Source organism: Pogona vitticeps, chromosome 1 (genome assembly GCF_051106095.1).
Source record: "Pogona vitticeps strain Pit_001003342236 chromosome 1, PviZW2.1, whole genome shotgun sequence".
Taxonomy (NCBI): Eukaryota; Metazoa; Chordata; class Lepidosauria; order Squamata; family Agamidae; genus Pogona; species Pogona vitticeps.
The window spans coordinates 245,921,874-245,936,485 of NC_135783.1; the positions used below are offsets into that span (position 1 = coordinate 245,921,874).

General features: G+C 44.2%; 1 protein-coding gene across 2 annotated transcripts in view; it reads left to right on the forward strand.

Moving 5' to 3' along the window:
• Window positions 1-13,968, forward strand: part of SMTNL1 (smoothelin like 1) — a 20,999-nt gene extending 7,031 nt beyond the window's left edge. For both annotated transcript variants that reach the window (XM_078383528.1, XM_078383527.1), the window contains 8 exons: window positions 3,373-3,936; window positions 4,576-4,711; window positions 5,119-5,173; window positions 5,730-5,906; window positions 7,078-7,180; window positions 11,185-11,336; window positions 12,172-12,378; window positions 13,590-13,968. In XM_078383528.1, coding sequence (XP_078239654.1) covers window positions 3,436-3,936; window positions 4,576-4,711; window positions 5,119-5,173; window positions 5,730-5,906; window positions 7,078-7,180; window positions 11,185-11,336; window positions 12,172-12,316 — 1,269 coding nt within the window. In that variant the 5' untranslated portion in view covers window positions 3,373-3,435 and the 3' untranslated portion in view covers window positions 12,317-12,378; window positions 13,590-13,968. The remainder of the gene's footprint in view (window positions 1-3,372; window positions 3,937-4,575; window positions 4,712-5,118; window positions 5,174-5,729; window positions 5,907-7,077; window positions 7,181-11,184; window positions 11,337-12,171; window positions 12,379-13,589) is intronic.
• Window positions 13,969-14,612: the final 644 nt, after the last annotated feature.

Sequence of the window (14,612 nt, forward strand, 5' to 3'; positions counted from 1 at the left end):
GACTAATGGTCTGAACCAATATTAGGCAGCTTCCTGCGGTCTTATGCTTAGAATCTCTTTTACAAAGGTCTTTCTATGAGTCTTCCCTGATCTAGCATGTTGCGGGTGGTGACCAAAGGAAGTGTCGTCTCTCTGGTGGCTCTCTGGCTAGAATACCCTGCCCAAGGGGGCTCACTTTCTAGTGCCTGTTGAGGTCATTTTAGTGCGGTGCAGAAAACTGTTTCTTTTTCTGTGCTTTTACTATTCACCCTGTCATATATCTTCTGGTTATTTTAATGCTCTTTCTATTTGTTTTATAATGGCTAATTGTTGTTATGACTTTCATGAATGGTGTTGTCATCGGTGTTTTATTTTAGATGGCTTTTACTGTTGTTTTGAATCCGATTTTAAAATAATAGAGCTGCCATCACTTTTGTGGAGAAAGGCTCTGTGATGGGCTGTCAGCATTCTAGCAAGTTACACTGTTTCTAGAAGGAATATAGTGATGTGAAATGTAGTGCCTGCCTCATTTCTATCTGTTCTACAGTGTTTAAAAGCCATATTTCCAACTCGGCACCCTCCCAATGTGTTGGGCTGCAACGCCTATCCTCCTCAGTCAAACATCCTTAGATTCAGATTGGATGGACCAAAACCCAAAAAGTCTGATTTTGCAAACAAAAAAAGTGGGCCTCCACTTTCTAACCATTGCAGTGTTCAGGGCAGCCTAGAGATTATCTTTTCTATTAGAAGGAAGAACACACTTCCGTTTTATAGAATCTCTATAAAAAGATTTGTCTGCAGAACACAGATTCAAAATCAGCAGCCAGCAGGAGGGAGGGCCAATCAAGGCAAAATTAATATAGTACAGGCCTAGTATCCAGTAATTCTGGTTTGCCATAACATCCAACAGCCGCTTTAAGCAATGGGTACCAGCCCTGTACAATGTGTTTCATTCCTGAGGAAACCTTCCATTCAGATATAAAGACTAGAGTTTCTTTCTTCAGTGAAGTGATCAGCTTATTTTAATCTGCTCAAGTTGCTCCTATCACTCAACAGATTTCTCTGCTAAAGAAGGAGGTGATGTCTCTGCAGTCATCACAGCAAGTTTTCAGCCTGACATTTACAAGGGCTAGAGTTCACTCTGCATAGATGCTGGGACAGATGCATTCCTGTTTCACTGGATTCCCATGTCAGAGAGACAATGCCTGACAGAGCAAGGATGTTGCAGCATAAAGATCTAAGATAGCACTGAATTATATATGCACCTGTAGACAGAGAGATGGAACCTATGCCCTAAAGATTCCTTGACACTCCTGTCAACCTTATCCCTTTCCCCACAGCCATCGGTTGGGGACAGTGAGTGTTGCCATCCAACAGTCTCTGGGGAAACCCTACCTCTATACCCCTTCCATAGGGAATCCAAGGCTGGAAAGACTATAGGGGTGTGACACTGAAAGTTAGGGGCATTGTCAGACCCAGGAATAGAGGAGTCCTGTACAAAGTAGGGGGTAGGAAACAAGTCATATGTAGAAGATCTCAAGGGAGATGTCCTATTCCTTGTGAAGAATAACTGTTCAGATGTTAGCAATCTGAAGTATAAAGGCATGGCTTTATTGGACAAGTTGTACCCCATCTTCTGACTACTCACGAATCCTTTTTATTTTTGTTCGCATCTTCTACATAAGAGCTTTTTCCCGGAAGGCACAAATATTCTGAAATATCTCCCCATGTTTTTGTATTCCATCAAATTGTTTCTGACTTAAGGCAACCTTAATAATGTTTTTGACATATGTGAGAGGTTCAAAAATGGTCTCCTATTGCCATGTCCCCCATTCCGGGGGTTAATTTCCATGGCCAAGTGGGAATTTGAACCCAGGTCTCCTGAGTCCTCGTCCATCTATCTATCCATTACACTGCCCCTGTCCAGGATGGTGTAACAAAGCCATTCCGAAAGAACAGAACACCGTCCTATATATGTCTACTCAAAACTAAGTCTTATTGACCTGAATGAGACTTACAGGTGTCCACACTCAATAAGTACAGGATCTGAGTCTTAGAAAGAATTGTGGGAATCAGGGAACCCAATGAGCTCTGCCATTTTCCCCCCTCAAATGTTCCAGGCTTTTTGCTCAGGTGTCCTTTTCAACTGTATTAGGAAATGGGGGGTGGGGTGGGCAGGCTGGGTATATTTAGTCGATGACAGGGTTGCTCACCTGCCCCTTCTCTTCATAATTGCCTGTTGCACGTTTCATGCTCAAGTCACTGGCTGTTCCTGGCATTTGTCTACAGGTTTAATTTAAGATGATTTACTAAGTGACAAGGAAGGAGAGGGCAGGGACTTGCAGGCACACATGCATGCAAACGTGATCCATACACCAGCCTTCAAGGTTCTATGTTCTCCTTCTGACAAGTTGTTCTCGGAAGATTCTATGACAGGACCAGCCCTACCATTAGGCAGAGCGAGACAAGCTGCCTCAGGCTGCTGATCTCTTGTTTGGTTTATTATTGCTTATGGGATATGTTGTCTTGGCATGCTGGGGGCATTTGTCACTCCAGGGAGAAACGTGCTTTGGGTCCTGCTGCAGGACTGATATGAATGCTCTTGAAAAGTACAGCTCTGCCTTTCTTCAGAGAAGAATTTGGAAAAATTACCTTTTGAATGGCAGTTCCCAGAATCTTTCAACCAACATGGCTGGGTTTTTCCCCCTAAACAGCCAGGGGCTGATGGCTTCTGGGAGTCATAGTTCAAAATAAGGCAGCTTTTCCAGGCTCTAGAAAGAAGAAAGGTGGCTTAAAGCACATGTTGTACAGGCTCTTCGCTAAGCTGCATTTTGAGCCCATATGCTGTATACTGATGACACACAAGACAGACAATCCCCTTTGCAAATATTAAGAGCAAGGCGCTGTCACACAGGTGCAGTGCACTCCTCCCTGGAATCTCTGGAGAGAAGAGATTTTCCAGTTGCCATTCTAAAATTCCAATATAGTTCAGAATTCCTGATCTGTTGTCCTATACTGTGATGAAGGTACAGGCATCCCATTGGCTCAGCGGCAGAGAACCTTCTTGAAGCTGTGTAGGGCGGGGGGGGCAACAGCGAGTGTTCCTCCTCCCCACTGCCGGCCCTGTCGTTCACACCTTCATGCTCATCTCTTGGTTATTTGCACCCGTGAAGAAGCCTCACTGATTTCATGTTTATTATTTGTTTGTTTTTTGGGGTCCCCTCAAACACTGCAATGCAGTCGGTTCACACATTTAATTGCAAATGTATCTAAATATTTTTGCTCCTATAGCTAGAGAACATTAATAGTTGTCTCAATTGGTATAAGAAAGTGGATGCTTTCAGCACCTTATTTCTTACACTTTATTCCTTGTACCGCACTGTGTCTTTCCAGAACTGGCACGGAAGGAAGCCACCTGCTTTCTACGCCCCTGAAAAGGAAGAAGAACAGAGCCTCATGGAAGCTGAAAGCACCAAGGCGCAGGAGGAGAGCCAGCAGATCGATGGGCAGGAGCAGGAGGGAGCGCTGGGAGATGCTCACAGCCCCTCTGAGGGGAGGGCAAGGGAGGCTCCTGGGGAAGGGGGGAAAGCAGAGGCCTCTGGGAAGGAGGTGCTTGGAGAGAGCCAGGCAGGGAAAACAGAGTCAGCTGGGAGTGAAGCTCCTAAGGAGAGCGAGGCTGGGGGAGGAGAGGCTGCTAGGAAGGAGGCCAAGGTGGTCAATGAACCCACCAGAGACCCTTCAGGGAACGAGGCAGTGCAGGAATGTGAGCCTGGGGGAAAAGAGAAGGACGTTAGCGAGGGCAGCCAGACAGAGGCAGGGGATAGAGTGGCTCTTGGAGTATCTGGAATGGAGCCTAAGGATGAAGCTGATGTTTCTGGAACACCAGAAGAACCACGAGAAGGGGAAGAAGGAAAAGCTGATGCCTTGGAGAGAAACACCAGCATTTCCAGCAGAGAGGTGGGAACAGACGTGGCATCTTAAGTCACAGTATTCAACTCGTTTGTTGCAGCATTCTGTCTCGGCAGGTTTCCCTTCAGTCACACACGGAGCACAGTTTCAACCTCCTTGTCTTCTTGTCACACACACACACAGCCATGTGCAATCCTTTCTGGATAAACAGACAGATAGGCAAAACATCTATACCCCTAAATCCCAGTCATATACGCCTTGTTTTTTCATCTGTTGCATCTCTTGTCTTTTATGTTAAGTTGTGATGCCTGGAGGAGAGGAGGAAGTGTGGGGCTTTGAATTAGAAAGTCAGAAGATGGAAGGACATCAAGGTTCATTTTAGGGAGAGAGAGAGAGAGAATGCTGTGCACCTACATCTGTACAAGCCAGGATGGCTCATCCCCTCAAATTTTTTGGAGGGGAGGTGCCCTCAGCCCCAGTTATGAACCATCAATGTGTATAAGCCACTCATTTGTTCACTCCTTTCTTTTGGGCTTCTTATAAACACAGAAGCGCTCTATTTGTATCCTAATAAGAAACAGGCTCCACTGTTCTTACACTTTCTGGGACACTGTGAGGATTCCAGGTGCCATTTAGTACAAAACTAAAACTATATTTTGGCTTGTTCTTTCTGGTTTGGGCTTGCAGGGCCGAACTGGCAGCACTTCTGATGAGCCTCTCTCACCAGAACAAGAGGAAGAAGAAGAATTCTGGCCAGAATTCTCTCCCAGTTCTCCTGATGAGAGTCCACAAAGCCCTACCAGCCTCAAAAGCTTGGAAACAGGTAAGGAAATTATGATTCACCACACTGTGAGAATTTAACAGTAGTGCAAGACAGATTTGAGATTCTTCTCAGGAGGTGGTACTGTATTCTCAATTGATGGTTTGAAGGAGCACCTGGCATGGAATCCTGCAACACAGACTGCATCCAAAGAAATTCAGCTTTCATTTTATGGTGAGAGGGGGGGAAGGGAGGAAGCATGTTTCTAATGGACATTATACTGGAGAGATCACTACAAACATGTGTAAACCTGAATATTTTGTGTGTTAGTTTGCATTTCCTTACGACTGCCACTTACTGTCTCTCTCACTGTAAAAATAAACTTGGGAACAGGAGCTCTGAGAAAAGTGATGGAAAAGCATGAGATGTGGGTTCAGTCAAACCACACAGCTTTCTTCCCTTCCGTCTAGGTGACGCCACCTCCAGCCCATGTTCTCCAGAGGCGGCGGCTGGGGACACCACCAGGTGAGACTGTTTCTGAGAGCAACTGTGGGCTAGTGGATTAGATCACAGGGATGCAGCACTGGTATCGTGGGTGCAAGAGGAGTTGAACAAAGGCTCAGTGGGCCTGAGTCCTAAGCTTGAACTAGCTCATAGCTTTGTTATGGGAATAAAATGGGGAGGCAGAGAGAGAGATCCACCACGATTGGAGAAATGATTTTTGATCAATAATAACTTTCACTCCTGTCTTTGTTTCAGAGACTTGCGGTGGGGAGGAAAGGGGTATGAACATGGTCATGTAGAACACTGTAGAGAATATAGGGATGACTTCTTAGGACAGTGAGAACAGTGTCAGAAAGGCATTACTGTAGTGGTGGCAACAAACCCCTTCTCCTGGATGTTAGGGTATTTTCCCCAAGAATGGTAAGGAAGAGGCTCGCTCCTTTTTTTGGCCACCATTGCCGCCTGCCCTTCTCTCATTTTGAGAACCACTGAATGAGGAGATGGAGCACAGGTGAGTCTCTAAACGGTCACCTCTTCAGCCAGTGACTCTGTGATCTGCTTCCAACTTGCTTTTCAGTCTCAGCACTGGAGCAGCCCCAGAGGGGAACCAAAAGCAGCCATCTTCCCCACCTGAGGGAGAAGCTGAATCCAAGGAGAAGAAGAAGAGGCCCACATTTGACAGGAGGGAGCTAACAAGGCCCCGTATGCCACCTAGAGCTCAGTCCCGCAAGGCCATTGTGGAGAAGTTTGGAGGGTAAGCATTTGCCTTCACCGTAGTTGAAATCTTTCCATTTTGTTCTTCTTTATTTTAAAAAATACTTCCTTATTAATTCCATTTGTTTATTTCTTTGACTTTTATACTCTCCAGTTAGTGCACGGCACTCCTCTGGATGGTTAACAAGCAAATTAGGCAAATACAGTATACAACAATAAAATAAACAATACACAGTAAGATGAGATTCGCGCGGCTCCCTCGCTGGGCATTTTTAAGAAACAATTGAAAACACTGATGTATAGGCAGGCTTTCCCAACAGATAATCCCTGACGATTTTTCTTTTATATTCTTTGATTTCCATTTTTGTCTATTTGTAATGTTTTTAATAATTTTATTGTTGCTCCAATTGTAAGCCGCCTAGAGTGGTCTAGTATGACCAGATAGGCGGGATAGAAATAAAATAAATAAATAAATAAATAAATGATAAGAACAGAAACAAACATGGCAAGCATGCTTCAAAGCTCCGTGCTGCATTGTTTCTTTCTGTCACAGTGACTAGACTAGACGTGGCATTTTAGGAGCAGAGACCAGTCTGTCAAATGTCTACCTGGAAGCAACTCTTCCAACTTTTATAGGAATTGCTGGTTGTGCTTTCATCAATTGTCCCAACACATGTACTCAGCCAAATGTGGACCCTTCCTAGTTTCTGTTATTTCCTGATGAACGTTCAGCCTCAAAAGACAGGATGGAACAACTTAAAGTACATTTGCAAAGCATTATGAAATAATGCACAGCTGGCATCAGCAGAGCTTGGAATAGTTGGACCACAACTCCCAGAATTCCCTGTTTAGCATGGCCAGGACCAGACTGACTGAGGTGTGCTGGGAGTTATAGTCCAAAAGAGAGGGCACTGCAGCCAGGTAATCTTTGAAACGTTCCATTTTTGGACCCCAGCTCTCACACGGCCAGCAAAACCACTTGTGAAGCTCCATGCCTAGCCCACTCTCCCCTAAGGCAATTCTACCAATTCAGAGTTGTATCTCAGGGGTAGGGAATGCCTTGAACCAGCACTTAGCTGAGAGTCCTTTAACTGGGCAAGAAGATAGACCAAACCTTTTGTGGAGGAAGAGGGTGCGTGAGAGAGAGGTTTTGTTTTCCATCCATCCCTTTCCCTTCTTCCTTAAAATAAACCCACCTTCTTCCACAAAAGGGTTGCAAGTGGTCCTGCACCCAACATCAAGAAGACAGGAGGTGCAAACACCGTGAAGACCATGTTGTTGGAATGGTGCCGGGCCAAGACGCGAGGCTATGAGGTAAGAAAGTGACCTAACTTGAGAGGAGGGAACTCGACCCATACTCTTAAAGAACCCTACAGTTAATGACTCTGCTGTTCCCCTGGGATGAGGAGGCACATTTTTGTTACCATTGGTTGTCTGGAGTTGGGGTGGTGTTGGCAATTCAGCTGCAAGTAGGCATGGGGTGACGAGCAGCTTTTATGAGAATTTAAAACTAGACGCTTGCACACAGTTCCATGGGGAGTCAGTTCCACTGAACTCGTGAGTGAACATGCATCGGAGTGGGCTTCTAGAGCACTGGTTCTTAACCTTGGGTTACTCAGGAGTTTTGGACTGCAACTCCCAGAAGCCTTCACCACCAACTGTCCTGACTGGGGTTTCTGGGAGTTGCAGTTCAAAAGCATCCGAGTAACAAAGGTTAAGAACCACTGTTCTAGAGTATTTAACCGGAGAAGCTCCACCGCTCAGGGTGAGAGATTATTAGACTCGTATATTGGTAAATATACAAATTGCATTGCAAAACTCCACCACTTAGGTGCTACCAATAACTAATGTTGGTCTCTGTCGTATTTGTCTTGACAGTAGATATAGGGACTGTTCTAGGCTTTGCTGTCTTCCACAAACAGATTCTACCATACTTCTGGTCCCAGGATGGAAAACGTGGTATACAAATGAATTATAAAAAGGTGTAAAGACCTGGATGGAGTTTGTAGTAGGGGAATAACTGCTTTGAGGAACTAGGTGGAAATTTATTACTTCTGATACCATTAGAGCTCTTCCTTTTCTTTGCACGGACCCTTAGGAAGCGATTAGAGTGTTCTTTGTCCTGTTTGTGCTGTGTTTCTCGCTGTTCTTTTCAATATTTGTTCTAATACATGACGTTAACACTAATCGTGAATAGATCCAATCTTTTGGCATCACCACACAGTATATTTTGTTCAGTTGACAGGCCTTTCCTTTCCAACTTTTCGCTCATGTGATCATCTATAGCAAAGAAAGTAAGCTGTGATTCAGATTTCACCCTCTGTCTAAGCTTTTGCCTAATATTTTATTTTTACATTTCCAAGCCACACTTTGCTGTCCTCATAATTTTACTAAGCGGTAATTTTTAAAAAATTTAAACCATCTAATGCCGAACCAATTATGGCAGCATGAACAGTTCAGCACAGCAGATGAAAATGCCATTATAACCAACCCATATTGTGCAGCAACTCACCCTACAAAATTGTTTGGAGACTTACAGAGGATCTAGGTTCTTGTGGTATTTAATATGTATCAAATATGAAGGCATTTTAAAAAAAAAGAAAAAAGAAAATCTTAACAAGCTCGTGCAGGTGTGAGTGCTGTTTTGAACTGGGACCATGACACATTGGAAGATGTGGGGGTCACAGCAAGGGATCAAAGGATGAAGCATCCCTTCCCTGCAGACTGCCTTCCCTACTTTAAAAGGGACCTTCCTCAGCCTGCCACGCTCACTATTAAGTTCCTTAGTAGAAGGTATCACACAGTGTTGTTAGATACAGTACTTAATAAATGTCTAATCTCTGAAGGTCTGTATATGAAACATTAAGTTTCTAAACTTAATAAAAGCACTTTATAAATGGCAGGCGTTACCATTTCTTTGCATCTGCCCACACACTTTTATTTATGGGGTGGGGTGTAAACTGGTAGATCCTCAGGCTGTGTTGATGCTCTCTCCTTGTCTCTCACCTTTAGTTCTACTTTGTGATTTCTCTAAACAAGGACACGGTCAAAGGCATGTTGTATTAGAACAGTGTAATCTCACCCAATGTAAATCATCTTGACTGTGGAATGATGAGCAAAACCTGTGATCTTTCTCACCAAGGTGTGACATCCAAAATGTCCAGTTATGAGATTCTCAACTATTTTTTTATATCACCTTTTTTTAACTATTGAAAAATGTTCTTAATGGAATAGCAAGGCTAACTGGATGCAAATATTAATGCTTCTTTGCCATTCGGTTTAATCATTCAGTACTGTTTCTATTTGAAAGCAATAATTTAAAATATCCTTAAGCTAATTGGTAAAAAGGAAAAACTATCAGAGCACACAGCTACGTGAGCATTTATCCTGCTACTCGTGCTGAATTTCTCACTGCAAGTTCCTGGGGTTCCCCCCCCCCTTCGGCTATATGACATAATAATCCGAAGTAGACCCAATATTTTTCTATGAATATTGCTTGCACTCTTTTGGCTCAGTTTTTACCTTGATCATACTGTGGGCCATACTTTCAATCAGGCAGTGAGTGAGAGTTCAACATCACTTCCTTCAAGCTCATAAACATAACATTGACAGGTCTTTAAAAAGCACTTTTTAAAAAAAATTAAAAAAAGCATTACTAGTTTAGAGCTATGTCAGACAAGGAATGCAGCAGTAATTCAGAAGTTGTCCTGTCTTATTAATTCAGCACTATGTCACTTTGCAAACTGAAGGGAAAAAAAGGAGGGGCTGGTGGGACAGAGGGTAGAGATAACGGCAGAGGAGGGTGAAATGCATTTAATTTGACTCTTTGCTGGGTAAACATTTGCAACTTATGGTTGTTCTGGGTTTTTCGGGCTCCTTGGCCGTGTTCTGAAGGTTGTTCTTCCTGACGTTTTACCAGTCTCTGTGGCCGGCATCTTCAGAGGACAGCAACCTGTCTTACCTTACCAGGATAGTTAAACATTTTCATGTGAATAACAGCTATTTCAGCCAGTACACAGTGTCAGGATGTAGTATAGAAAATGTTGCATCAGCCTGGGACAACCTGTGTAGTTGCTCCCTGAAATACTGGCTAGAATATTATTGTTGTTTACTTAAGGTTTAGATAACTTGCTAGGGCTAATTGACACAGTTGGGGTGCGTCTCAGACAACTGCCTCATCATGTGCCCAGTTACACAACTGAGATGAGCCCCAGAACCTCATCAATTAGTCATGGCAAGTTACACAAATCTTACACAAACACCAATACAATTCCAGCTAATATTTGGCTTAAAATGCTTTGGTAGATAATTAACAATCATTCCTGTATTTTATACATTTTGTTCAGTAGACTGAACATTCTGTATAATGCAGAATTAGCAGTTCCATCTGTATGAGTATTGTGCGTGTGTGTGTTTTAAATCTGCCTTTTTCAACAAGTACAGTTTTAGATAAGGCAGAGGCATACACACTGCAATTCCAGATATTTTCAGTGCAGATAAACAGATGCCTATTTAAATGTCCCAAATCCAAGAGCCAGCATGGTTTAATGCTATAATACTGGTTTATATCAGCCATCCCTAAAAGACAGTGTTCCACATGTGTTCTGGCTACAACTCCCATTATCCCCATCTAACATGACCTGTGGTTCAAGTTCCACAGCCTTGTTGTTCACATAGTGGCCTAGAGCAAATAGCTCTCCTTGAGTTCCACCTACAGTATATCACAGGATTGATGTGATTGCTAAATGAGGGAACTCTGTGTCCATATATGCCAGCAGTTTATTTCTCCACAGAGCATCCAGGCAGCTTTTCCTGGATCAGAGCAATGGCTGAGCAAACAACATTCTGCATGCAACTTCGTTTTACAAGGTCCCTGAACTCTTTAAAATATAAAAGAGATAGAGAAGGTTCTGGTAAGGAGGAATAAAAAGAGTGGGGTAGTAAGTGGAGTGAATACCAGGGTGATGGAAGACCAGCAAGAAAGGCGGGTAGAGGGAAGAGGTGTGACAGAGGAAAAGAGAAATAGAATTGGTGGGTGTCTGAAGAAGAGAAAGCGTATCAGTACAGCCGGTGGAAGAGTGAGTAAGCACACCTGCTCCTGGAGATGAGGAAAGGGAAGGCACACAGGGAGATTGGTCTGTGGATTTCTAACCTGTGTGAAACTAGCTATTGTAGGACTATTTATTGAAAAATATAACAGCCTAGAGTAGACATGTTCCCAATAATAAGCTCAGGTGGTAACTGTTCTGTGTCTCCGTGTATCTCGCTGCGTAAGAAGACAAGGTGAAGTGTTCCCATGTTTGTCTTTCTCATCCCAGCATGTAGACATCCAGAACTTCTCTTCCAGCTGGAGCAGCGGAATGGCCTTTTGTGCCCTCATCCACAAGTTCTTCCCAGATGCCTTTGACTACGCGGCTCTCGACCCAGCAAACCGGAGAGAGAACTTTGCCCTGGCTTTCTCCACGGCGGAGTGAGTGTTCCTTCCATCCCCAGATATAACGACTACCGTACAGGGCAGCTTGGATCAGCTGGAAGAACTGATCCACCTTTTTACACAGCAGCCCTTGTTAATGCACTGCTGTTTGCTGCCCATAACCATCTAAAATTATTTATTGAAGTAATTTGTATTCCACCTGTTGGTATTTCCAATTGTATAGCAGCTCACATACTATTTTGGGCTAGGTCTGGACATAGTCACATTAAGACAAGATCCATTAGAATCAGTGGGATTTAAACTAGTCATAATTAAATTAATTTCCATTGCTTTCAGTGGATCTCATCCAAATATGGCCATGTTTGGATCCAACCTGGGTGTCATTATGGTACTGATGCAACAATTCATCCCAAATCTCCAGATCAGTAGTTCCATATAAATGTTGACAGCCATGGGAGACAACACTAGGCTCTACAGAACTTTATGGGAGAAATGCCATTATCAAACCATTCAAAAAAGTAAAAGTGTGATTAACAGATAATCAAATCAAACAGAGCTGCCATGTCTCCGTTTATACCCTTCCCAACCCCAACAGAACTAACCTCCGTGTCATGTGGGCTACCAAATGGTTTTCCTCTCACCATTGCCGTCCTCTGGAAAGGCAGGGCGGAAGCGATGGCACCCTCAAAAGTCAGGCCTATTCCTTACATGTCGTGTGACCACCACTCCACTTCAACCCTAAGCCAGCCTCTCCAAGTGAGGCTTCGTTATATTTCTGATCTGGAGGACTGTGCTCAAGATGGTGCCTTGTAGAATCAGGGAGGCTGATAGAGGCATCGCACTAACTCGTTCTCTGACACCCCCTTCCCAGGAAACTTGCTGACTGCGCCCAACTTCTGGATGTGGATGATATGGTGCGCATGAGTGTTCCAGATAACAAATGCATCTACACCTACATCCAGGAACTTTACCGCAGCCTGGTGGGGAAAGGACTGGTGAAGACCAAGAAGAAGTAAGAATGGAAGCCAGACTTATGCTCAAGACAGACTGGAAATGAGAGGCACATGTGTTGAGACAGGTGAGGGCAAATTCTTCATCACGGGAGAATTATCACCTAGAAACTATGACAAGACATTTCACAGGAGAAGACAGGTGCTAATAGGAATAGGGAAGAGATGGATTTCCTGCTCCGTAATATAGCTCAGTGAACAATGTTAGCTAATGCTTCTTTTTAATCATGCATGGCACACCTTTCAGCTTCCCTCTGAAAAACCTAACAAGACTTAGGCACTACAGCTAAGAGAGACAGACAGACAATTATGCGGGCCAAAATTGCTTAACACAGGATATTCTGTACGGCTTGGAAGCCTTCTGAAGGAAGTGAAGCCTCTGAACTCTGTATCACAATTGACAACCCCGCCTCCAAACTTCAGGATTTGAGAATGATGCCTTTTGTAAAGAGAAGGATTTACCCATCAGTTCCTACAGCTGCATCTCTCAAATTACTGTCACAACCACTTTATTTTGGCATACGGTGGTGCCCCGCAAGACGAATGTAATTTGTTCCGCACGAATCGCTGTCTTGTGAAAAAATCGTCTTGTGAGGTTCCCTATGGGAACCTCGCAAGAAGAATGAAATTTATTCATCTTGCAAGGCATTGGTCTCAGGGGGAAAAAAACCTGTCTTGCGAAGCATGGCAATAGAAGAAACCATAGTGACCACAAAAACCAATCATCTTGCGGGTTTTTTATCCCATGAGGCATTCGTCTTGCGAGGCACCTCGGTAGTGTGAATTGGTGGGGTAACTCAAGCTAAGGTGTGCCTTTAGCCAGTGGAAAATGCGATCTGGATACAAAGGATATTAAAGCTGCCAATATTCGTGGGGCTAATACTTGGGTCTGCAGGATCGAGAGAGCTGTTTGGCATGCAAGAGGATCTGAGAAGTGCAAGCAGTGGCCTGAGGGATGATGGGCCACGAGGCCCATGCCAGGGAGAGCAGGGAAGTGGCCACTGGGCACAGTGCTGGTAAAGGGCAACTTACAGAAAGTATGGCATATTGCTGTTCGTACATCTTAGCCCCTCCTTCCTCAACCTCAGTGAGAGCTTTGGTGCAGAGGTATGAGTGAAGCTCCTCTGGCAGGCTATTTCTGTTTTCAACCTGTGCTCTGGCACTCACCGCAGAACCTAGGAAGATGTGCTTGGAGCCATCTTGCTGTGTTCTTATATCTTCTGTAAAGATAAAGAGGGTCTCAGATTAAGGATACTGTATTTATTTCTTTGCTTTCCAGGGAGAAGGCAACATGGGATGGGTCTTTGTTCTGTAGCTGCCTGAAACCACAGAGGTTTGTTTGCTCTAAGAGGAAATGCCCACAACATACCGACTCTCTACCAGTAGTGCATTTGAGATGTAATAAATTCCTTTCCTGCACATTTTTCACGTTGGTGCTCCCAGCCATCTTCAGCAGCCTAGTCTCCATGTAAGCAGAACAGACAGTGTCTGTCCAAAAGATGCTTAACCGAACTAAGCACGTCTGCAGCAGCTACCATTGTCAACTCCCCTCCATGGTACCTTAGGTGAATAAATCCTCCTCCAGCCCATGTTGTCATTACACTTCTCCTTACAGAGCACTAGAACCATTAAAGCACAAATGTAGCAAGTCATTTTAACTCTGCTGTATGTTCATTTCTTTTCTTTTTACAAGTTACAGTTCAATACCTTTTCACTTAGGAGGAAACAGTACAAACAGCTCTCATTGAGAAAAGCACAAGTATGTTGGAATTGCTTAAGACTGCAAGGCAAGTGCAACCTGATCCTCCATGTGCTTATTATTGTTACATGCTGTCAGATTGCTTCCGACTAGAGACGGGCATGTGGTTCAGCGGTTCGTGCTGGTTTGTCCTTTGGACAAACTTGTGTTTTCGGCGGTTTCCAGCCCCACCTCCTCTGGCGGGCCCTGTCTCAGAGGTGGCTCCTGGAGAAGATGGGGCAGGGAAGCCAGGGTGCTGTCTCTGAGTCGGTCCCCGCCAGAGGAGGTGGGGCTTGGAACCACCAAACACCTGTTCATCTGAACGACAAACCAGCATGAATCGCCAAACTGGCAGTTCATGCCCATCTCTACATCTGACTTCAGGTGACTGTGAAAGGGTTTTTTAAGTTTGTGAGATGCTCAAGGAATAGTTTAGCCCCTGCCACCAGCCCCATTTCAATAGCCAAATGGGGAACTGAACCTATATTTTCTAAGCCCTACCAATGCTCTGTCTGCTACACACTTGCTCAACTGTATGCTTACCAGGAAACAGATGCCACCGTT